At 45.5% G+C, this 23,136-nt stretch overlaps 1 protein-coding gene across 1 annotated transcript; it reads right to left on the reverse strand.

Annotated features, from left to right (window-relative positions):
• NLRP13 (NLR family pyrin domain containing 13) lies at positions 1-22,455 on the reverse strand. Its single transcript, XM_032591369.1, has 11 exons — positions 22,100-22,455; positions 16,494-16,562; positions 11,458-13,045; positions 9,879-10,043; positions 8,307-8,474; positions 7,689-7,859; positions 6,937-7,107; positions 4,146-4,316; positions 3,362-3,532; positions 1,265-1,435; positions 1-293 (listed from the first exon to the last, which is right to left on the reverse strand). Exons 1-11 carry the CDS (start codon positions 22,398-22,400, stop codon positions 170-172), a joined length of 3,270 nt encoding a protein of 1,089 aa, XP_032447260.1. The 5' UTR covers positions 22,401-22,455; the 3' UTR covers positions 1-169.
• Between the last annotated feature and the right edge of the window lie 681 nt (positions 22,456-23,136).

The following is a 23,136-nucleotide window of genomic DNA, read 5'->3' on the forward strand; positions in this document are numbered from 1 at the left end:
TGTAGTATTAGATTAGGATTCTGGAGATTGGGTATTTAAATATGCTGCTTACAACAAATTGCGGGAAAGCACTCTGGAGGTAGCTGCTCATTTGTCCTCAAGAGCAGCAACACCTGAGAAATCTCCTGGTGATTCTACTCCAAGAACATCCCACAGTGTAGCCATTGGATCACCACCACCATTTGTCCTCAAGGTCATTGAAATCCCACTTACACTTGACTCTCAGAAAGGACCCCCTCTCCTGCAATTCCTCGAGCTCCCCCTTCACTATGTTGTACAGCTCTTTTTCAAGCCTGCAAGAAAGAGAGATAGAATGTTTTTAATAGTGCATTACTTAGATGTGAAGTTGGTAATCTAAAGTCCTGAATGTGTAGATTTTGAACAACTTCCTCAAGTAGGCAAGATTCTTTGGTATCTGAGAAGATTTCTGCAAAAAATATGCCTAGTTTAAGGTCTTTCTCCAGGGGAAAAGAAAATTCTGCTTACCTTTCTGACCTCATCTCCAGAATACTGAATAAGGTGGAGAGTGTTCTAATTAAACACTCTTATTTCACTACCTGGAAGGGGCAATACAGAGCTTGGTAGTCTAACCTCAGCCTTTGCACATGCTACTCCAGCTTCCTTCAAACACTCTTGGTCCTTTGTCACTGTCCATGTTCCCCTCCTGATATGTGGATTCCTCCTTCCAGCCTCCTTGGGATTCAGCATCAACATCACCACCTCTGACATGCCTTCTGGTACCACTCTGATCACCCTTGTGTTTCTACCACAATCCCAAGTTTCCTTCCCAGCATTCATGACAACACTGCTTTTATACATTTCAGATTTGTCCTCTCCCTGAGGAGAATGCAGACCCATGATGGCAAGGCTCATGACCATTTATTTACTGCTATCTGCTATGGCATGCTTGGCCCATAGTCAGCATTTTAAAAAGGTATCATTGAGTGAAATGTTGTTGAATTATTGAGTAGGTACAAAAATGCAAAAAATGAGGGGACTCCTCAACTACACAGATGTCTGCAGGACGGTGCTGCCCAGCATGGTTGCCACCATCCACATGTGGCCATCTCAGTAATTCAGCTCCTTGGTTGCATTAACCACATTTCAAGTGCCCAGTTACTACATGCTGCTACTGGCAATTCTATCGGGCAGTAGATATAGACTGTTTCGGTCATTAGGGTGAATCTGATGCTTGCTATAAAACATCGGCCCATCCATCCCCTCTTATCAGGTGCCTCCCAGCATTAAAGGTGGTGGGGATTACCCAAGCTTCTGTAGTTTGCAGGTTGATTTTTTCAAGGCTTTCCACAGTGTGCTGACTCCTCTGAGCTCCAAGTCATTCCCCAAAAGGTTCAGGTTAAACAGGCTTTTACTGCTTCTGAGAACAGAGGAGAGATACTGGCAGCAAGCAGGTGTCAGATTGCATTTCTCCAACCTAGGAGTGGGTGAGAAGGAAGTGTGAAAGATGGTCCACTAGGATTGAGAAGTTAGAAACAGAAATGATACACATCTAGGAAAAAGTCTGTGGTTAAGCAGTGAAGAGCCTGCCACACACCAGACACTTCTCCAACTGCTTACACATAACTCATTTACTCATATACCAATCCTATAAAGAGGTGGCCAATGTCTTAAACTCCATTTGCCAGATGAGCCAACAGAACATTAGTCTGCCCAACTGTGAAAGAAACCATGTTTGTAAAAAGTAGATGTGAGTTTGGAAGATCCTTGAAAGGACTAAAATAAGATTACAACCTCTTCACTACACTTTCATCTTGTTCCTAAATTCAACAAAACAAAAATCTGTATGCCTAGTAGAGCTGGCCAACCATATGTTCAAAGACGAAAGTGACAAAGTGTTACCTCAGTTTAACAGAGTGGAAATTTCCACCAAGTCTATAAAGATAATGTGACAGGTGTCCATACATGAAAATTTTGAGATGAATCACTGGGTTCGACTCCTGAAGCCAAGACCACACTGTATGTTGACTAACTTGAACTTAAGTTTAAAAAACGCCTTCCGAAAAAAAATTGCAATGCACGAAGAGTGGAGAGAAAGAATAGGTTTTCTTAGGGTGGAAGGGGTTGGGTAAGATCCAGAGAAGGCTTCAAGACAAAGGTACTATTTGGTGGATAGGAAGAGAATGACAGGAGAAAGACCGACTCCAAGATCACACAAGTGCACCCTGTCTCCAGTCTAGCGCCACCTGCAGGGCTTTAACCAGTACCTTATACTGTATATTGTTGACCTTGATTGTGAACCTTTAACATTTCCATGGTCATCCAGGTCAGTGTTTCTCAATGAAAGGTGATTCCCCCCTCCCCCACAGGGTAGATGGAACAAAGTCTGCAGAGCAGGGAAGTGCTATTTCATCTGGTGGGTGGGAGCCAGAGATGCTGCTCAGCATCACACAGAATGAAGGACCACCCACAGCAAAGGATTACTCACTCCAAGGTGTCCACAGTGCTGAGGTTGAGAAACCCTGGTGTGATGGTAAAGATGGGACCTTGTGAGCACAAGTTAGCCATGCAGGTGCCTGCTTTAAGGCTACTACTTTGGAGAATGAAACCAGATGGAAGTGAACTGAGTGTCAGGCAGGCGTTCATCATTAAAGACAACAGGAGAGCTGTTGCAAACATTTTACTCATTTCTGCATCCAGGGAGAAGCAGCTAGAGAGTGAGGGCTTAAAACCAGACCATCATTCTTTTTTAAGGCACAAAGAGGACCCTGGATTACTTGTGTAAATCCCAGGGCTTCTCCTTCACCTGAAGGATAAAGAATTGTGCACCTGAAGATACTCCTTGGAGGATAAGGATGTACTAAGAAGCAGCAACTGATGACTTACTTATGGGCATAATGCCCTCAAGGTGCATCCATTAAATACACATGGGGGGGGGTCTCCACAGAGAAAGAAATACTGTAGAATCTCTTAACATTTTTTGAGAGTGAATAGAATCACTGCCTATGTGAAAAATAGCTAACATGTAAGCCACACTTAACCCAAACTCCTATTCCTGGAGTCTAAACCATCTTAGTTTGCTAAACAGACACATTGTCTTATAGTTAAAATCAGACTTCCCCTTAGACAGAAAAGACTCTGGGGCCAGGAAACAGGCTGTACCTGCCCCCCACCTACTATCCAAAAGGTACCGATTGAAAAGAGTATTAATATTCCAAGGAGGGGGTGAGTGGTATGAACTTCTGTTTCTGAACTGGAGTCTTATTGTTGAGAAGAGATTTTTAACAGGAGAATTTAGTCCTTTGTTCCCCACCTTCTTGAACCCCCAGGTGACCCCATCTATTCCTTCCTACCCCAAAAGTAGAGATGGGGGCTTCCTACAAAGAGAACAGGGTCAACTCACCCAAGCGTGTTCAATGCACACTTCGGATGTTTTAGGACCTCACACAGGTGTTTCACTCCATCATCCTGAATGTCATTGCTTCCGATATCCAAAATTTTCATGTTACAATTATGCTGGAGGGCATTAGCGAGCTCCTGACAGCCTTCCGCTGTGAAAGAACAATCTGACAAACTGCAAAACAAACACAAAAGGAAAAATAACCATCCTGGAGTCCTTAGACTTTGCTCTATATACCGAGCCCATCTCACAGTCTCCCAAGGAAAGGAGAGATGCCAAAGTGAGACTTCTCATCCAGAGCCCTGGGAAGGAAAGCGTGCTGGTCAGGAGGTCTGAGACACCCCGGGTACTCTATCTACCCCTGGTGGAAATGAAGTAGGCAGGACAACAGCATAACCCTCTCCCCATGCCATCTATAGGGAGCTTGCACCTGGTTTCCTCTGGATTTTACCCCATGCACCTTTCCCCTTTACTAATTTTGCTTTTCCTCCCTTCATTGTAATAAACCACAGCCACTAATCTGGACTGCACACAGAGTGGAGTCCTCTGTGAGTCATCAAGCTCCTGGGGTGGTCTTGGGGACTCCCAGCACACATTGTGGTTGGTCCTTAACAATCATCCCAGTAACCCATCCCCTCACGCCCTTCCAATAGAGCCCGAAGCTTCTCTGTGTGAGCCATCATGTCTACACCCAGGACTTCAGTCCCATTTGGAACGCAGGCATCTGCAGGTCAATTCACATGGTCTCTTCTCATCGTCCTAAGGGCAGGGAGGCAATGGAACTTACTCCAGGTTCTGGAGGCTGCAGTCCGGACGACTCAGGGCCTTACACAGAAACTTCACTCCCTCATCTCTCAGGTTATTCTTCCTCAGGTTCAGATGGGTCAAACTCTTGTTCTTGAGGAGAGCATCTGACAAGTACTTGCAACTGGGTGTACCGAGCTGGCAGAACCAGAGCCTGAGGGGCAAGAGCCATGGAGACAGATGCTCAGGAAAGCAGCCCAAACCAAGACCACTGGGGACACAAGCCTCAAGCCCCACCTCAACTATGGTGTTGAGTTCAGCCATGGTGTCCCCCTGAACCCCCACCCAGGAAATGCTGAGTATCTGTGCTTACTTATCCTTCCCCAGGCTTCTGCAATGAGCACACCGTGAACATGCTGGCCCTTAGTGTTTGGTTTTAAAAAAATAACAACAAAGGGATGCTCAAAGCATGCCAAGTTTGCGTAACACAAAAGGAGTAAGTTCTGAAGATGTACCTTATAGTGTTGTGCTTATAGCTAACAATACTGTATTATGTAAAGCTCTCCAAGATTCAGATTTTTTACGTGCTTATATTTTCTATGTTAAGTCTTAGCCACAAAAAAAGTTGATAAAAAAGGGTACAGAAGGAAACTTTGGAAGGAGATGGATATGTTTATGTCCTTAACGGTGGTCATATGGCCACCATATGGCCATGATGGTCTCATGGGTGTGTCCTTCTCCCCTAACTCACCGATTTGTACATATTAAATATGTACGACTTTTCACATGTCAAAAAAAGTGCAGTATGCAATACAAGTTGTAGGAGATCTAGAATACAGATATGTTACACTTTGTATATATTAGACATATAGGTATAACATTTATACATGGTGTACATACATATGATAATGCTGCTGCGTAGCATATATCATGTGAATTATATATGTTACATGTGATATATAGTTATATAGGAGATATGTAACAGATTATTTTTGCATTAGATATATATAGTATACATGTTTGAAATATATGGCATATATTAGATATCTAGGTATATAACAGATACATACATGGTGTACATATGTTATCATGTAACATATCACATGTAATGTGCAGTTATAAGATTTTTATATATTTCATATAGTATGTATTATTAATATGTATATATATTAAAGTATCTTATATAGGTGTAATTATAAGTGGGATAAATATAATGTAACCTGTAACTGTCATGTTATATTAGTTCATATTACCTATGAATGAATTACTTACTAATATTCTGGTTCTTTGAAGCTCTGTGCTGAGAGTGCTAACCTTTTAGTCCCTAGCTCAGATTCTGTCGTCTTTCACCATACACCCCCTTGGATGTGCCTCAAGACCCTTGGCCTTTTTGTCCTTTTATGCTCACCTGAACAATATCCAGTTTTGGGAAAACCCATCGAAATGACACTTGGCACCTACCATTGCCAGTGGACTCATCCCCACCCGACAACCTCCTTGAGACCTACAGTCCTACATACATAAAACAGCTTTACGTGGTTGGTTAATAGGCATCTCACGTTCCCATGTCCCAATCTTAACATCCAAACCTCATCCTCCCATCTTCTCCAGTCAGAAAATGGCAGCGCCTTTCACCCAGCTGGCAAACCCACCACCTGTGGGTCATTCCTGGTTCCTGGTCCCTTTCGTTCTTCAACCACCACTGACCCATCAGCAAGCCCTACTGGCTGTACCTTCACGGATGCCCTGAAGTCCCACCACCTCACCTGGCTGATTCGTATTCATCCTTCTGCTTGATCAACAGGCACTTGCTGCCTCCTATTTTTGCTTCCATTATAGTCTACCCTTCAACAGCAGTCCAGATGACCGTTCAGAGTCTGTCCCTGTACAACCTCCAGTCCTCAGAGGACTTTCCACCTTGCTCCAAACAAAACAGATTCGTACATGGCCAGGGCATATTCCCATTATCCCCCTCGCTCACATTACTCCAGCCTTACGAGTCCTCTGGATGTTCCTACAACACTTCAGTCTTGGAACTTTCCTTCCTCTTCCTTCTCTGTCTCTGGTTCCTTCAGTCTCTGCTTCAGTGTCACCTCCTCAGGTCAGTGGGAGACCTTACCAGGAAACCAACACACCATGCCTTGTCTACTCATTCCGCTTTGTCTTCCTCGCTGAACTACTGGTTTTTTGTTTTTGTTTTGTTTTGGTTTTTTTTTTTTTTTTTTTTGGTATCTCACTCATCCATCTACACCCTCCTCACAGGCAGGAAGCTTCTCTGTCTTATCCACCACCCCAACCTTGGTGCCCAGCTGTGTTGGGATAAAGGGGCTCAGATATAGGTTGACTAAATCGTAATTTCCTGGTATCCTTGTTAAAACTGAATTCCTTGGCACAACCCCCAGAGATTGATTCAACAAATTGAGGGTGCTACTCAGAATCTGTGTTTAGAATGGTGCCAGGCACATGGAGTACTTGCTCGACGTGTGTTAGTGTTCAGTGATAGAAATGGGTCCCAAGTGGGGGCGCCTGGGTGGCTCAGTTGGTTAAGCATCCAACTTCGGCTCAGGTCATGATCTCACAGTTTGTGAGTTTGAGCCCCGCATCGGGCTCTGCACTGACAGCTTAGAGCCTGGAGCCTGCTTCCGATTCTGTGTCTCCCTCTCTCTCTGCTCCTCCCCTGCTCGTGCTCTGTCTCTCCTTCAAAAATAAATAAAACTTTTTTAAAAATTAAAAAAAGAAAAAAGAAACGGGTCCCAAATGAAGGGCCCATTGTTTTCCTCCATGCCCACCCCCAAGCAGAGTCATTTCTAGAAACAGAGCCAGGAGACACTCACACCAATCTCTCTAAGGCACACTCGTGGTGAGTCAGGGAAGCACACAAGAGCCTCACGCCCTCGTCTCTGAGCGGATTAAATCCCAGGCACAGTCGACTTGTTCTCTGGGTACTGGTGAGGTACAAAGCTAGATCCTGATAGCTGGCTGCTGACAGGTTGCATTTCTCCAGGCTGCAGAGGAAGGCACAGGTACAGCGCAAGCCTCACACATGCCCACGTTTTCTTTCTCAAACTCTCAGTCCCTTGGGCCACACATCTGGGACCCAGACATCGTGAAAGATTAAACTGTATAAAGAACAAAAGCTTCCAGGAGAAAAAAGTGGGTCAAGGTAAGGTTTCTCATTCTCAACCCTACTGACCTTTGGTCAAGAACATTCTTTGTGGTGCTGGTGTGGAGGTGGGGGCTTGTGGGGGGGGGATTCTCGAGTGCATTGAAGGATATTGATCTCACCTAGTCTTCACCCACTACATGTCAGTAGCATCTTCCCCTCCAAATTGTGAGGACCAAGTCAATGTCCAGACACTGTCCCCTGGAGGACAAGACCACCACCAGTTTAAAACCACTGGGTTTAGGGGAGACTGGCAGGAGAGACACCGCAGTCAAGGCGAGGGCAAAACTGGTCAAGACAGAGCCCTAAGGAGGAAGGTGGAAAGAGTGAAGACGGGGAATGTGTCCGTGGGATGGGTAACTACAATGGGATGTTCCCCAAGACTCCCCAAAGATGCTATTTAGACAAGGCAGGAAGGCTTACGACAACTCCTTCAGGGAAGACTCGGGCATCTCCGAGGGCCCCTGCAGACTTTTCACCTCAACACCAGAGAGATCATTGTCCCCCAGGCTGAGGAAGCGCACACTCGAGTTCTTGCTGAGCTCCAGAAAGAGATGACGACAGGCTAGAGGGGTGAGGCCACAGGATTCCAACCTACCAGAGAGGCCCCAACACAGGGAGTTACTCCCGGCGAAGAGGGATCTTCATTTGGAGTCCCCCTTGCTTCACAACCAAAAGCCAGTTTCTCCTTGTTCTTCACCCTTTCTCCTGGCAGGATGGTCTCCAAGTCAGTGCTACTCAGAGTGTGGTCCAAGGTCCAGCGCCACCTTGGAGCCTGTTAGAAATGCTGCCAGCCCCCACCACCCACCCAGAAGCCCTGCTGGGGCTCAGGGGGTGGGTTCCAGGCCCCTGCCTTTTAACACGCCCCCTCAGGTGGCTCTGGCAGGCAAGAATTTTGCAAAGCACTGCTCTTTACCCATGCGCGTTCCCTTTGCTCATCTTTCTCTACAGCCTTTCGCTGCCGTGCTGAGTCCCATCCTCCCAATACAGCCCTGAACTGTGGGGTGACCTTGGGGACCAAGCAGAAAAACAGAGACTTACCACAGATACTGGATGTTGCAGGCTGAGTGCCTCAAGGTTTTAAAGATCATCGTGGACACGGGAATTCCCAGGTTGTTCGAGCTCAAGTTCAGGTGTGTCAGCCTGTGGTTACCATACAGGACAAGGACAAGTTCCTTCAGAATCCTCACAGGAGTTATTGATTTGCACCTGGGGAAGAGAGGCGGGGAGAAGGGTAGCCTCATGGAGGGGAGTGCTTCCTCATCTCGCTTTTCTACCACACCCATGCATATGCATGCTTGCACACGCACACCCTCCCTCAAGGACGTGCATATACAAGAGGAATCCAAAAGCTGATTTGAATTCATCCAAATTTGGATACATCCAAAGCACAGTTGGATGTATTAAATCAGAAACCAACCCCCCACTCTTCCTTGGGGTGGGTGTCCCCCACACCAACCCAGTACTGCCTAGTGAGAACACATCTCTCCTCTTGTTTTCTCTTAAGTTTATTTCTCCTCATCTTTAGTACTGAGAAGACCGAGAGCGAGGGAAAGGGGGAAGGATGAAAAAGCAGATCGTCAAGCAGGATGGTTAAGGCTGCCTCCCAGGTGTTGGAGGGGAGTCATTACTGCCAAATCCTTGCCTCTTAACTGAGTCAACACATGCTTCTGATCCTCAGACCTTGAGGTAGCACCAAATTGCACAGGGACAGCAGGACAGAATCAGTTGGCCTGAACTCAAGAGCATCCAACCCAACACCTTCTCCAACAAGAGCCACTCACTCTGTCCCTGGTCAGGTAGCTCTTCCCTGGCTCCCCCTTCAAGAGCCACCTCCATTCTTCACCACCTTCAAGCCAGATTTAAGGCCCTGTGATCTCTACTTACGTCATGTGAGAGAGGCTTCAGTCCAGAATGATGCTTCAGCTTCACAACTCGGTCTTTACTCAAGTATCTTTTATTTTTTTTTTTTTTTTTACTCAAATACCTTTTAGATAGGGTGTCAAAGAGGAGGCTTGGCATTTTTAGATAGAAGAAGGACCTCTCCTGAGTCCCTGAACGGATTTCCCCCCTGCTTTGGGAGAGGTCACGGTCTCCTACACTACTCTGATCATTTGCATCTGTTTCTCCAACACTGTGAGCTCCAGGAAGGCAGGAATTATCTGTTCTGTTCACTGCTATAACCTCAGAACAGAGATGAGATGCTAGGTCTTCACTGAATGAACAAATGCTTCACTGCAAACTATCCACCTTTCCTTAAGACACAACACTTCACCTAGACTCCACATGAACTCTGGCTCTCCTCAAGCACTTGGTCTCCACCACATCCTACAAGTCTTCTACTCCTTCATATCCAGCTCAAGACAGCAGCCTCATGCAGAGGTCTTATGGAAAAACTAGTTGGCCTATGCATTTCTCTCGTGCAAGACCACACACGGCAGGGTGTTGGGTCTTTGCCCAAGGAGCAGTTTTGCTCATAAAGGGCACTTGTTTTATTCTCCCGAGCACCTGAACTTACTTTCTGGAAAACAGACACTCAATGCAATAATCCCAAGGAAGACATTGGATTATCTTCCGATGGAATTTTTCACACTGTGAGGGTCTCACACTTACGTCAGTTTTTGGAGTTTGCACCTTGGATTTCTCAGCTCGCAACAGAGTTTCTTCATTGAAAAAGCATTAAGCTTGCTGTTACTGAAGTCCAGCTCAGTCAGATTCCCATTGGAAAACACGGAGCAAACATCCTGCCACTGACGTATCTTGGAATGTGGCCTTGTCCTTTATGAGGGAGGCAAAGAAGGGTTACTAGAGTAAGTGATCTTCAACCAACACCCAGAGTGTGGTCTGCTGGAGATGCAAACAGACCCAGTGAAAGTGCAGGAATTTACTGGAGTTCAGGGCAGGAAAATCGTGACCCCTGGAAGCATAGCTCTCAAAGTCCCAGATGGTTTATTCCAACGATCCTCAACCACTCTTTTCGGAGGAAGGCAACCATGTAAGTGAGGTGAGGTGGCCATTGGATACTCCTTACGAGTTCAGACTTTAAGTCAAAAGGACCTAAGATAAACTCAGAGCTGTGTCACCTATGATATGATTTAATCTCTGTGCTCCAATTTTCTCTCTCTCAATGTAGATAATAAAACTTACCCTAATAGAATTTTGTGATTAAAAAAAGGGGGTGCCTGGGTGGCTTGGTTGGTTAAAAATCTCTTTAAATTTATTTTTTAAGGCTTACATCCAAGTTAGTTAGCATATAGTGCAACAATGATTTCAGGAGTAGATTCCTTAATGCTCCTTACTTATTTAGCCCATCCCCCTCCTCCCCAACCCCTCCAGTAACCCTGTTTGTTCTCCATATTTAACTCTCTTGTGTTTTGTCACCATCTGTTTTTATATTATTTTTGCTTCCCTTCCCTTGTGTTCATCTGTTCTTTGTCTTAAAGTCCTCATATGAGTGAAGGCATACGATATGTGTCTTTCTCTAATTTCGCTTAGCATAATACCCTCCAGTTCCATCCACGTAGCATAGGACTCTTAATTTTGGCTCAGGCCATGATCTCCCAGTTGGTGAGTTGGAGCCCCATGTGGGGCTTTGCACTGACAGCGCAGAGGCTGCTTGGGATGGATGGTCTCTCCCGCTCTCTCAAAAATAAACTTTTTAAAAAAAAAAATCTAAAAAAAAAAAGGTTCATGTGATATTTAGAACTTAGGATAATTGGAATTCTAACTCTTTAGTATTTTCTTACTGCAGTAGGCTCTCAATGTTTCTAAGAGTAAAAGAGCATTCAAGTCATGAATTAAACTTTTTATCTTAGATGAAGAAAGTAAAAACAAAGAACACGTTATAGCTCCTGAAGGATATAAAGTTCTACACGCGGAGCCCAGAATTATTACAGTGTTGGTTAGAGTAGTTGTTCCAACCTTAGTGTATTTGTATTTGTATGTGTACATGTGCCCGTGTATTCATGTTTAACATCCCGGTTAATTCTGATCTACAATTAAAAACCACTGAGGAAAGACAAAAAGAAGCTGTGCTGTAGGGAAGCACGGACTAACCTTGACACCAGAAGATATGTTTGGTCAACCATAACCATTGACAACACAACAACACATCCCCAGTTTTTCATGGAAGAACTTGGACAGAGCCTGGAAAGAAGAAATCTGGGAGGGGAAACAGTCTTTCATTACTCACTCCAGAGTTTCCAAGTTGAAAGTCAGTTCCGTCTGAGGGATAGCACTGCTGACAGAAAGCCTTAGCTTACTTAGCCTTTGACAGTGTTTTAGGCAAAACGAAGACACTTGGAGTTGTAGACTCCCAAAGATATCGAGGTCAGCCTCAAGGAGATGACTCAAAATCTGCCTTACAAAGTTTTCCTCCCGAGTCTCGTATAAGCACTCAAAGAAGCGTAGGAATTCAAAACAGCTGGAGACAAGATCATAGCTTTCTAATTCATCTGCCCATTCTAGTAATTCATCCGTTGTCCTATGACTCACTTTACAACGCAAAGTATCTTCCAGTTCTTCTGCGAGGTTTCTTTTTAAAAGGCCAAAGAAAAACAGAGCCATCTGGTTCCAGTAGAAGTTTGTGTCAGCCAAAGCATCGTTCAGAAGCACCCTCATCTCCTGGTGCTTTGGAGGACCACCAATGGATCCTCTCACCCCCCTGAGCACATAGAACATGGCTCCCAAAAACACCTGGAAACTCTGGTGAGTGAAAGTAACACAATCTTCACAGTCGCTGACCTTTCGAAGAATATTCAACCTGAGGAGAGAACCAATGACAGGTGCTTCCAGGTGCCTGTGTTTGAGGTCCTTCTTTGCAAATGTGAACTTCCAAAACCACATCCCCTCTGCAGCCAGAGAGCACAGGGCTCTCCATTGATCTGGCCAGCTCTGGTCTGACAAACTCACCTCTGCTGTGGCGAGCAAGCTGGAGAAAAAGTAGACGTACAGGCTGGTGGTGGTCTGGGTGCTTAGCTGGAAGTGAGGATTTCTCGCCATTTGCCGCTTCAGGCAGGAACAGACGGTCCAGCACACCATGGGGGCAGAGCAGAAGTGAAAGAGAGATTCATTCTTTCTTACCCAATGCAAGATTTTCTTAGCTTTGTTTTGGTCACCAAAGTACCTGATGAAATACTCCTCCCGGTCTCCTTCTGTGAACCCTACAATTTGCACAAACCATGGATTCAGTAACAACTTTTTAAGATCATTGGTTCTATACTCCTTGGTTGTGATCAGTAAGGTAGCCAGGGGAACCAACTCTTTCTTCAACAAGTGGAACAGGATTCTGTTGACTGGGAGTTGCTGGTACCAGTCTTTACATGGTGGACTCTCGTCCAAAGTGGAGGGCACGTCCATTTCTTCAAAGCCATCGATGACAAACAGGAGGCTCTCGGGGCGACTCATGAGAGCTTCAATGGGGGCCTGGGAGTCAGGCCAGTCCCAGGAAAGCAGGCCAGCTAATGTGGTATCCTTCATGTCTCTAACTTTATGGCAGCTGATAAAGAAAACATAGGAGAACCTCTGATGAAAGAGAAAGCCCTCTGCCCAATGTAGCACAACCTTCATTGCCAGGGTGGTCTTCCCGACCCCTGCTAGACCCTCTAAGACGATCGTCTGTGGCTGGGCTCCAGTCCTGTTAGGATACAGGAGGCTCTTCAGTCCTTCATGTTCCTTTTCAGTCACATTGCGCAGGTATATATGGTCTTCAGGCCAAGGGATGTTGTCCCACATCGTCAGTATTTTAGCCTTCATTCTCTCTCTGTATCTTCTTCTGTGGTCTAAAAACAGAGAAGTGAGACAAAACACAACACAATAATGGTCAGAAGGAGGTTCAGCCTCAGGAATACTAAGTCCTTATATAAAGCCTTGAACAAGACAAACAAGTTCTGCCTTTGAGAGTCTAACTTTTGGAGGAGGGCCGTGTGGTGATCGAGAGGAGCCAAGGTAGAAGTAAATAGTTTAAGGATATACACAAATAAAATAAAAAAACACAAGAGGACACAAGAGAGACTGACAATGCCCTCTGAGGTGGGGAAGGGATCTGCAGAGGCTTCTGGATGAGAGTTAGTGCCATAGTCGTGAGAAGCCACCAGTCCAAGATGTAGAAGGAGAGGTTGCCAGGCAGAGTGAAAAGCTACCACAAACACCTTCACACAGGAAGAACATTCTATAACACAGCAAGATGCCCAATAGGTGAGCTCGACTCTGGGGAGGGGACGGTCATGAGTATCTTCATTCTAAAGGCCAAGAGATTATCTACATTTTTCAAAGGTCACTGTTGTTTGGAGAGGGGATTATGGTGCAAGAAACCCACTCAAGAAGCTACTTCGATCGTCTAAGCAAAAGTTGGCAGGTTTGGTCAAACATACCCATTGATAACCTAACAGCAACAACAGGTCTCTGGTTCCCTGTGGAAGCACTTGGCACAGCCTGTGAAGAACTAAAGCATATGTATATAAAATGAATGGGGTGGGGTGGGGGGCACCTGGGTGGCTCAGTTGGTTGAGCACCACACTTCAGGTCAGGTCATGATCTCACAGTTTGTGAGTTCGAGTCCTGTGTCAGGCTCTGTGCTGACAGCTCAGAGCCTGGAGCCTGCTTTGGATTCTGTGACTCCCTCTCTCTCTGCCCCTTCCCTATTCATGCTCTGTCTCTCTGTCTCAAAAATAAATAAACATTAAAAAAAATTAAAAAAAAAAGAATATTTGAAAGAAGAGCACAGGTTTTTTTTACATTTACATGTCCTGCTTGGTATCCAATCCAATTAAGTGGATAAGAACCCAAAACCTAGGGGGTGCTTGGGTGGCTCAGTCGTTGGGCGTCTGACTTCGGCTCGGGTCATGATCTCACAGTCCGTGAGTTCGAGCCCCACATCAGGCTCTGGGCTGACAGCTCAGAGCCTGGAACCTGTCTCAGATTCTGTGTCTCCCTCTCTCTCTGACCCTCCTCTGCTCATGGTCTGTCTCTCTCTGTCTCAAAAATAAATAAATGTTAAAAAATTAAAAAAAAAAACCCAAAACCTAGTTACCCCATGACATTTCAGAACACAGGGGTGGAGGACCCCCTAAGCTTTCATAGTGTAAAAGATACGTCATATACAAACAATGTAAAAAAAAAATCAAGATTTATCAACAGCAGACACTAGAGGACATTGGAACACCAGAAACACAGAGAGAAAGTCTCTTGAACTGGACAATTACACCCAAGCAATTCATCAAGTAGTGCACTAGAGAAATTTCCAATCAGGCAAACTCTCAAAGATATTACCTCATACGGACTTTTCTAAGTTATTATAAAATGGGTCCCCTGGAATAGCCATGAGAAAGACAGATGTGGAACCCAGGGAAAAGGGGATGGCACCTTTTGAGAATAGAAAATGGAAACGGAGATTAAATGAAGTCCCAGGATGGGAGGTAGGTGCTAGCGGATACAGACTCGGGAAAGATGGACGGCTTCAGGAATTGTCTAGAAACGGTGATGACAGAGCTGATGGGTTCCTTGTTACATCCGATTGCATTATACTCCCCAAAGAATTTGGGGAGGATTATAATAATTGCGTGGAAAGTTTAAAAAGGAATTATTACTCAAACAAAAACAGGAAACGGTTCTCTCCAAAAGGTATGTGTAATGGGATGAACCATGTCTCTCTCCCCCCCACTTTCTCTCTCTCTCTCTCTCTCTCTCTCTCTCTCACACAAACACACACACACACACACACACACACACACACAGCTATGTCTACATCCTAATCCCTAGAACCTATGTGGCAAATGTGATTAAGAACCTTGAGGGGCGCCTGGGTGGCTCAGTCGGTTAAGCGTCCGATTTTGGCTCAGGTCATGATCTCATGGCCCATGAGTTCGAGCCCCGCGTCGAGCTCTGTGCTGACAGCTTGGAGCCTGGAGCCTGCTTCGGATTCTGTGTCTCCCTCTCTCTCTGACCCTCCCCCATTCATGCTCTGTCTCTCTCTGTCTCAAAATTAAATAAACATTAAAAAAAAAAAAAGAAGAACTTTGAGGGGAGGAATTTATCCTGGATGGCCCTAAATGCAATCAAATGTATTCTCACAAGAGACAGAGAGATTTGTGACACAAAAGAGTGGCCATGTGCCCACAGAGACAGAGATTGGTGGGATGCAGCCCCAAGCCCAGGAACGCCACCAGAAGCTGGATAAACAAAGATGGATGGTCCCCTCAAGCCCCAGGGTACCCCAAGGTGCCCCGGTGACACCTTGATTTTGGACTAATCCAGAACCATGAGGGAGTTAACTTCCATTACTTAAGCCACCCAGTTTGTGAAAATTTATTACGGCAACTCTGGAAAACAAATACAGCACGTGATCCTGATGGATTATGTGGCTCAGCATTGGTTTATATCCCCAACACTGAAAATCCTTTCCTCCACAAAAATAAGTAATTGGAGAAGGGAGATATTTACCTACCATGATAATTGATTGAAAAACTAAGAGGTTGCAGTGTATGTTAATCCCGTTTGAGCAGAGAAATAGTGAAAGTGGTGACGCAGAGTGGCAGAGGGTGGCTTCTACAGAATAGAACTCAAGCAATGTGCAAAAGGTTGATGTTTCTCATTACAAGTTTTAAGTTTCCATGATTCTTTCTGAATCATATACTAGTACATCTATTTGGTAAAACCTAGCCTGTTCCTTAACTGTGTATATTACTTTTTCAACATGAAAGTCTCCCACAATCAATGGGTACAAAACAAAACAAAACAAAACAAAACAAAACACAGTTACCTATTAATGAAAAGTCCAGAAACAGACACTGGTATCTAAGAACTGGAGAGCGGAGTCAGAGAAGTTATCCAGTTTATGCTAACTTATCATTCAATCAACAGCAGTGGGGGCGCCTGGGTGGTTCAGTTGGTTGAGCGTCCAACCCTTGATCTCAGCTCAGGTCATGATCTTATGGTTCATGACATCAAACACCGCATCAGATTCCGTGCTGACAGTGTAGAACCTGTGTGGGATTCTCCCTCCTCTCTCTCTCTGCCCGTCCCCTGCTCATGCACACTCTCTTTCTCTCAAAATATATAAACAAACATGAGGGGGAAAAAAGCAGTAGTGGAAGACTAGGTTGGGAGGGATGAATTTCTCACATGCTGTAAAGTGATGAACAATTGAGAGAAGGTGGCAATTATAGACCCAGTAAAATGGATGCCCCATCAAGCAATTTGTCCATCATCACCACCAAGTAGCATACAAACCTTTTTCTTCTTCTGGTACCTCTGGTTCTTCTTGGCTTGGATCTTGGGATCCCTGTGTCTGTGCTATCTCTGCAAGAAACAGTGATGGTGGGATATTGAGATACCCAGGCTGTAAATGACCAGTGACAGATGCTGTCTCGACAGGACCAACTGGTAAGCCTGGGACTGAAGAGACCAAAGGAATCTCATCCTCCAGCTCCATCCACTCAAGTACTTTGGATGCAGCCATCCCCTGTCAGGAATGCCGTCCTCCCCACACCCACATGGATCACTACCTCACGTGAGTTTTTGCTCAAATTTTAGCTCAACAGTGCTGGACAGTCCTGATTAGTACTGCAACTGATCTCTACAGCCCACACCCGAGGCTCTCCTCATTCACCTTTCTCTCTTCCAATTTCATTTGTCAACTCCTAACATGCCATGTGGTGTACATATTTCTCATATTCAGAACCTCTCTCCCCACCTCCCCCACTGGAGGGACACGGGGGGCTAGCCTCTGTTCACCGATTTATCCCAAGTATGTAGAACAAGACCCAGCACAGAAAAGCCACTCCAATATTTCTGGATACCAGAGTACTACAGAAATAAAAGTACCAAGGGGTGCCTGGCTGGCTCAGTCAGTAGAGCATGTGACTCTTAATCTCAGCCCCACATTGTAGCGTGAGTTCAAGCCCCACATTGGGCATGGAACCTACTTTAAAAAAAAAAAGAATTCTAGTGTTTTCAAATATTAAAAATGTAGGGGCACCTGGTGGCTCAGTCAGTTAAGCATCTGAGTTTGGCTCAGGTCATGATCTTGCAGTTCATGAGTTCAAGCCCCACATAGGGCTCTGTGCTGACAGCTCAGAGCCTGGATCCTGCTTCATATTCTGTGTCTCCCATTCTCTCTGCCCCTCCCCTGCTCACACTCTCTCTCAAAAATAAACATTACAGGGGCGCCTGGGTGGCGCAGTCAGTTAAGCGTCCGACTTCAGCCAGGTCACGATCTCGCGGTCCGTGAGTTCGAGCCCCGCGTCAGGCTCTGGGCTGATGGCTCAGAGCCTGGAGCCTGTTTCCGATTCTGTGTCTCCCTCTCTCTCTGCCCCTCCCCCGTTCATGCTCTGTCTCTCTCTGTCCCAAAAATAAATAAACGTTGAACAAAAAATAAATAAACATTACAAAATGTAATATAAACTGGTATCCTGACTGCTTCTATGTACGATAATTAACTATACCAAATTCTTAAAAGCTTTCTATTGATTAAATATTGTTAAGAAAAAAAGACACAAAGAATCGGGTTTTAACCTAAACCTCCCTCCATGGGTTTCACAAAACCACTCTGAATGCCCCATTCCTCATGAGCTAAAGGGCCCTTCTGTGTCTAAGTCACACAGTAGTAATTCAGATTCCATTGCCCGGTGCTTAGTTATGAGCCAATGCCCTGAAAAGGATGTGGCTCTAAAGAGAACATGGATCTAATATTTATAATTCCATTGGTTGTCAAGGTTTGCAGGACTTGGTCTGGGTAGCCAGCTGGGTCCTGGCTTCCTCCTCATGCTCCCATGTTGCTTTGAAGAACTACGACCCATCACTCTCCACCAAGGAGGTCTTGGCCAAAAAGGTCCCAGTTCTGTGGAGCCCCATAGAACCTGCCTGTAGGGTCTGTCCAGGGTTAGACCAGCTCTCCTAGCAACAGGAACCTGAATTTGAATCTCATGGAGCATAGCTCAGTAGTCTAAGATCATCCCTCACCACTGGCTCCATTTATCTGTACACCAACTACATGACATATTGCCCTTCTTCTCTTGCACATAAACCCAGTGATGGAATCCTTGTAGGTTATAGCTTTGCTGCCACAATCTATATTTTGACACATTAAATTCAAGGCTCTAGATCTTGCTGGGGCCACCTGTCAAAAGAGGAAGGCTGTTCCAAGAAAACAGCCTAGAATTTGAGTCCAATTCCTTTGTATAAAGAACACACACACACACACACACACACACACACACACACACACACACCCATTTGACTTCCTTTTGTCTCTCTAGGAAAGCCTGTTGTACTACAGATTCACCTACCCAAAATCTGTTGAGATAGTCTTGGGTAGGACAGAAGGGATGTTCAGGGAGAGGGCAAAGATATTCCTGGTTCTGATACTGCCCATCCAGCATCGTACTCAAAACCAGGACCTAGGGGCACCTGGGTGGCTCAGTCCGTTAAGCGGCCAACTTGGGCTCAGGTCATGATTTCGCGGTCCATGAGTTCGAGCCCCATGTCTGGCTCTGTGCTGACAGCTCAGAGCCTGGAGCCTGTTTCGGATTCTGTGTCTCCCTCTCTCTGACCCTCCCCCGTTCATGCTCGGTCTCTGTCTCAAAAATAAATAAACGTTAAAAAAAATAAAAAAAAAAAACTAGGACCTGGAATCTAGAAAAAACTACCCCAAAGATAAACAGATGTAGGAGAACTTTCTCTGAGCCCAGTGCCTTCTAAGAATTTCATCCTAGAAACTCAGAAGGTGGGTACAGTTGGCCTGGTTTTCTCTTTATATATGTTTATTTTTAAATATAAAATTTATTGTCAAAGTGGTTTCCATACAACACCCAGTGCTCCTCCCAACAGGTGCCCTCCTCCATGCCCATCACCCACCCTCCCCTCCTTCCCACTCCCCATCAACCCTCAGTTTATTCTCAGTTTTTAACAGTCTCGTATGGTTTGGCTGTCTCCCTCTCTAACTTTTTTTTCCCCTTCCCCTCCCCCATGGTCTTCTGTTAAGGATCCACGTAGATCTACCCTATGACCCAGCAATAGCACTGCTAGTAATTTACCCAAGGGATACAGGAGTGCTGATGCATAGGGGCACTTGTACCCCAATGTTTATAGCATCATTTTCAACAATAGCCAAATTATGGAAAGAGCCTAAATGTCCATCAACTGATGAATGGATAAAGAAATTGTGGTTTACATACACAGTGGAGTACTACGTGGCAATAAGAATGAAATATGGCCCTTTGTAGCAACGTGATGGAACTGGAGAGTGTTATGCTAAGTGAAATAAGTCATACAGAGAAAGACAGCTGCCATATGTTTTCACTCTTATGTGGGGTCTGGTTTTCAAGAATAGAGAACAGGGGCCCAGTGGTAACTAATTTGCCCAGGGTTATAGTTGCTTATGTGGACCAGTCTTTGAATCCAGGCAATCTGACTCTAGAACCTGAGCTCCTAAACCCAGGGCCCCCAAAAGACAGGACACATGTGTGTGCCCGTCAACACAGATGCATTCACATACTCTTAGTCCACAGCATCATTCAAGCACAGAGAGCTTGTTATGCCGTAGTTCCTAGAAGAGGGAGCCAAGGGGCAGTAGAAGCTATCCTGGCCCACAGGACCTTTCATTGTCTCCCACGTTGCTGGATGTGGTCTAGGGCTTTTCCCTGCTGCAGACATATCCTCCACACCCCGTTGGAAGGCCAAGTGGGACCGAAAGAAGGACCAGGAAGAAGGGGTCCCTTCTTCATGCCAGGTCTGGCTCTACAGCCTTCACGCAGGACCAGTGACCAGAAAGGAGATCCTTCCTTTAAGGGCGTCCTCCTCTGTTCAAATGCCTCCCTCTGGGGTTGCCAGTCTACAACAGGATTTAAGGAGACGAGGTCCCATTCTCTAGCTCTCTGCTCAACACCTGCTTATTCTAGACAAGACTAAATGAGGGATTTTAAATGAAGGGGGAGGTGGGAGGAGGGGCAGGTATAGACAGGGAAACCTAGTCCCACCCCATCCTCCTGCTCACCGGAAGATACAGAGCCTGAATTTCCAGGCTCAGGGTGTCCAATGCCAAAAGCTCAGAGACAGAAGACATCATGTTGCCAGCTCCCATCCCTACTCCTGAGAACCCATGCTCTCGTTGTGGGTCAAGAGAAGCAGTGTATGGTCAGGCACAGAGCCTCTGAGACCCGCTACCCGGGTTCAAGTCACCAGCTCTGTGACCTCGGGCAACTCACTTTAGCTCTGGGCCTGTTGCCTGTCTATAAAACTGGAATGACAGTTGTTACCACACTCCTTAGAAGGAAGCCCTAAGTACAAATTCACAGGAGGCATTGGGGTCAATGCCTGGCTCATAATGAGTACTGGCAAACGTCAGGATTATTATTTTTTTTAATGTTTAGACAGGGAGAGAGAGAGGAAGGAGGGTAGGGGCAGAGAGGGAGAGAAAGAGAATCCCAAGTAGGCTTCATGCTGTCAGCAAAGAGTCCAATGTGGGGCTCGATCCCACCAACCAGGAAATCATGAGCTGAGCCAAGATCAAGAGTCAGACGGACACCCAACTGAGTGCCCCAGGCACCCCAGGAATTTTGGGTTGTTTTTTGTTTTTGTTTTTGTTTTTTTACAGGTCTCAGAGGCAGCCAGGTCTGCCATCAAGAACTCTTAAGACTCACCGCAGAGAGAAAACTGGATAAAAACCACAAGGGTTTTTATTTTCATAGGAAAATGGGATCAGGAATACGTTCATTAAAAAAAAAACAAACAAACAAAAACAGCACAGTTTTATACTTGCTAACTGGTTACGAAACACATCACAACTACAATAAATAATGCATGATACAATGCCACACTAGGTAGCTAGCTAGCTACTGCAACACCACCATAAACACAGCATGCACTTTAGGGGTGGGGGAGCCTGACGTTTGCTTGCAGGTGTGGGAAGCGTTGTAGTTTGTGAGGTTTTGTGAAGTGGAAAGAGAGTGATCCGAAATCGGGCAGTAAGATGAGAAAAAAATGAAATCTTGCCATTTGTAGCAATGGGGATGGAACTGGGGGGTATTATGCTGAGTGAAATAAATCAGGCGGAGAAAGACGGATACCATATGTTTTCACTCATACCTGGATCCTGAGAAACCTAACAGAAGACCATGGAGGGAGAAGGGGGGGGGGGGAAAGTTACTGAGAGGGAGGGAGGCAAACCTTAAGAGACTTTTGGATACTGAGAACTGAGGGTTGATGGGAGTGGGGGAGAGGGGAAAGTGGGTGACGGGCATTGAGCAGAGCACCTGCTGGGAGGAGCACTGGGTGTTATATGGAAACCAATTTGGCAATAAGTTGTATTTTAAAAAATGAAATCGGGCAGTAAGCATGAGTCACATGCACCCAAAACTTGGGAAGCCGGTAGATACTTGAGGTGTGTATATGTGCGTGTGCATTTGGTATATTGCTTCACAGCTCCACTCAACTGGGTGTGGTTTTTTGTTTCATTTGCATGTACCTAGGGTTTTCCTTGCAGGAAAAAAAAAATCTGCATACACAAACGTGAAATGCCTGTTATGCTCAAATCACTGCCTAATACTACAGCAGCATGGGAACAAATTTATATTTTGAAAAGAAGGCTTGCCACACGACTGAGTGTGCCTCTCACTTTCCTCTTTTTGCTTCGATCGTCAACTCCCGTTCCCTCCCAGGCTAGAGCTCCAAGTCTTTGTAGCTGTTATCCCTTTACTTGAAACTTTCATAGCCCAGCAGGGAGATTCTTTGTTATGGAATAGACTAGCACTTTGGCAGGACCCCATGAAAATCCAGCAGGTCGATGCCCGTCTGCCTCCCTGCCCCCATCTATCCATCCTTCCTACGGACCCACTCACCATTCATCATCGCTCGAACTTCTGTACACTGTGAAGTCAGGTTCATGTTGTCAAAGATGCTGAGGGTCACTTCCCAGATCTGCCTTTCTGAAAAGTATTCACTCAACAGACACAACAGGTTAGTGGGATCGATGGCTTTCAAGTTTGCCCAGGGAATCTGCTGGAAGTTCCCAAGCAGCAGCTGTGAGGACTGGAGGCAGATCTTGAATTCCTCCAGCTGAGGCTGATCTAGGCCCATCAGGTAGGACAGAAGCTTATTATAGGAACCATTGTCGACATAGATGTTCGCCGAGGAGCTCATCTTGTTGAACACGCAGGATTTCTAGCTCTGCCCAACAACTGTTACATCCACAGCACAAACAGGACCTGTAGAGAAGAAAGGGAGTTGAAACCTGAAGCCAGGACTTGCACCTCCTCCAAAACTCATCGACACGCTTATTCTATCTTCTCCCAGGAGCACTTCCTGCTATCTGTGTTTGTGTACTTCTTTAGCTCTCCTCTGTAAGACCGTGCATGCCCTCTGGACAGAGACGTTGTCTGTTCTTGGCTGCGTGACCAGTGCCTAGAGCAGCACCTGGCACACGAGAAGGAATAAGCAATACTAAACACTTACTCCACACCGCGGTCGCTCACTCTCATTTCATTCTCTAAACCACCAGTGACATACAGGTACATCAATTAGCTCTATTTTATAAAAGAGAAAATGAAAGGACATATTTGAATTGCTGTAAAAAGGGGTGCCTGGGTGGCTCAGTCGGTTAAGCATCCAACTTCAGCTCAGATCATGATCTCATGGCTTGTGAATTCAAGCCCTGGTTCGGGCTCTGGGCTGACAGCTCAGAGCCTAGAGCCTGCTTTGGATTCTGAGTCTCCCTCTCTCTCTGCACCTTCCCCACTTGTGCTCTGTCTTAGTCTCTCAAAATTAAATAAACATTTTTTAAAAAACTAAAAATAAATAAAATAAATTGCTGTGAAGAAAAGAAATATACCGCCCACCTAGATTCTATGTCTCATGAAAATGTCCTTTTACCAAATGA

The sequence above is a fragment of the Lynx canadensis genome, chromosome E2 (genome assembly GCF_007474595.2).
Source record: "Lynx canadensis isolate LIC74 chromosome E2, mLynCan4.pri.v2, whole genome shotgun sequence".
NCBI lineage: Eukaryota > Metazoa > Chordata > Mammalia > Carnivora > Felidae > Lynx > Lynx canadensis.

Bases quoted from the DNA above. Each gene is read 5' to 3' on its own strand.
- NLRP13 (XM_032591369.1), bottom strand. From the start codon at position 22,400: ATGAGCTCCTCGGCGAACATCTATGTCGACAATGGTTCCTATAATAAG. The intron at 3,533-4,145 runs GTAAGTTCCATT...TTTGTTTTGCAG, and splicing joins TGCAGCCTCCAGAACCTGGA to TTTGTCAGATTGTTCTTTCA. The intron at 294-1,264 runs GTAATCCCCACC...TCTTTCTTGCAG, and splicing joins TGCAAACTACAGAAGCTTGG to GCTTGAAAAAGAGCTGTACA.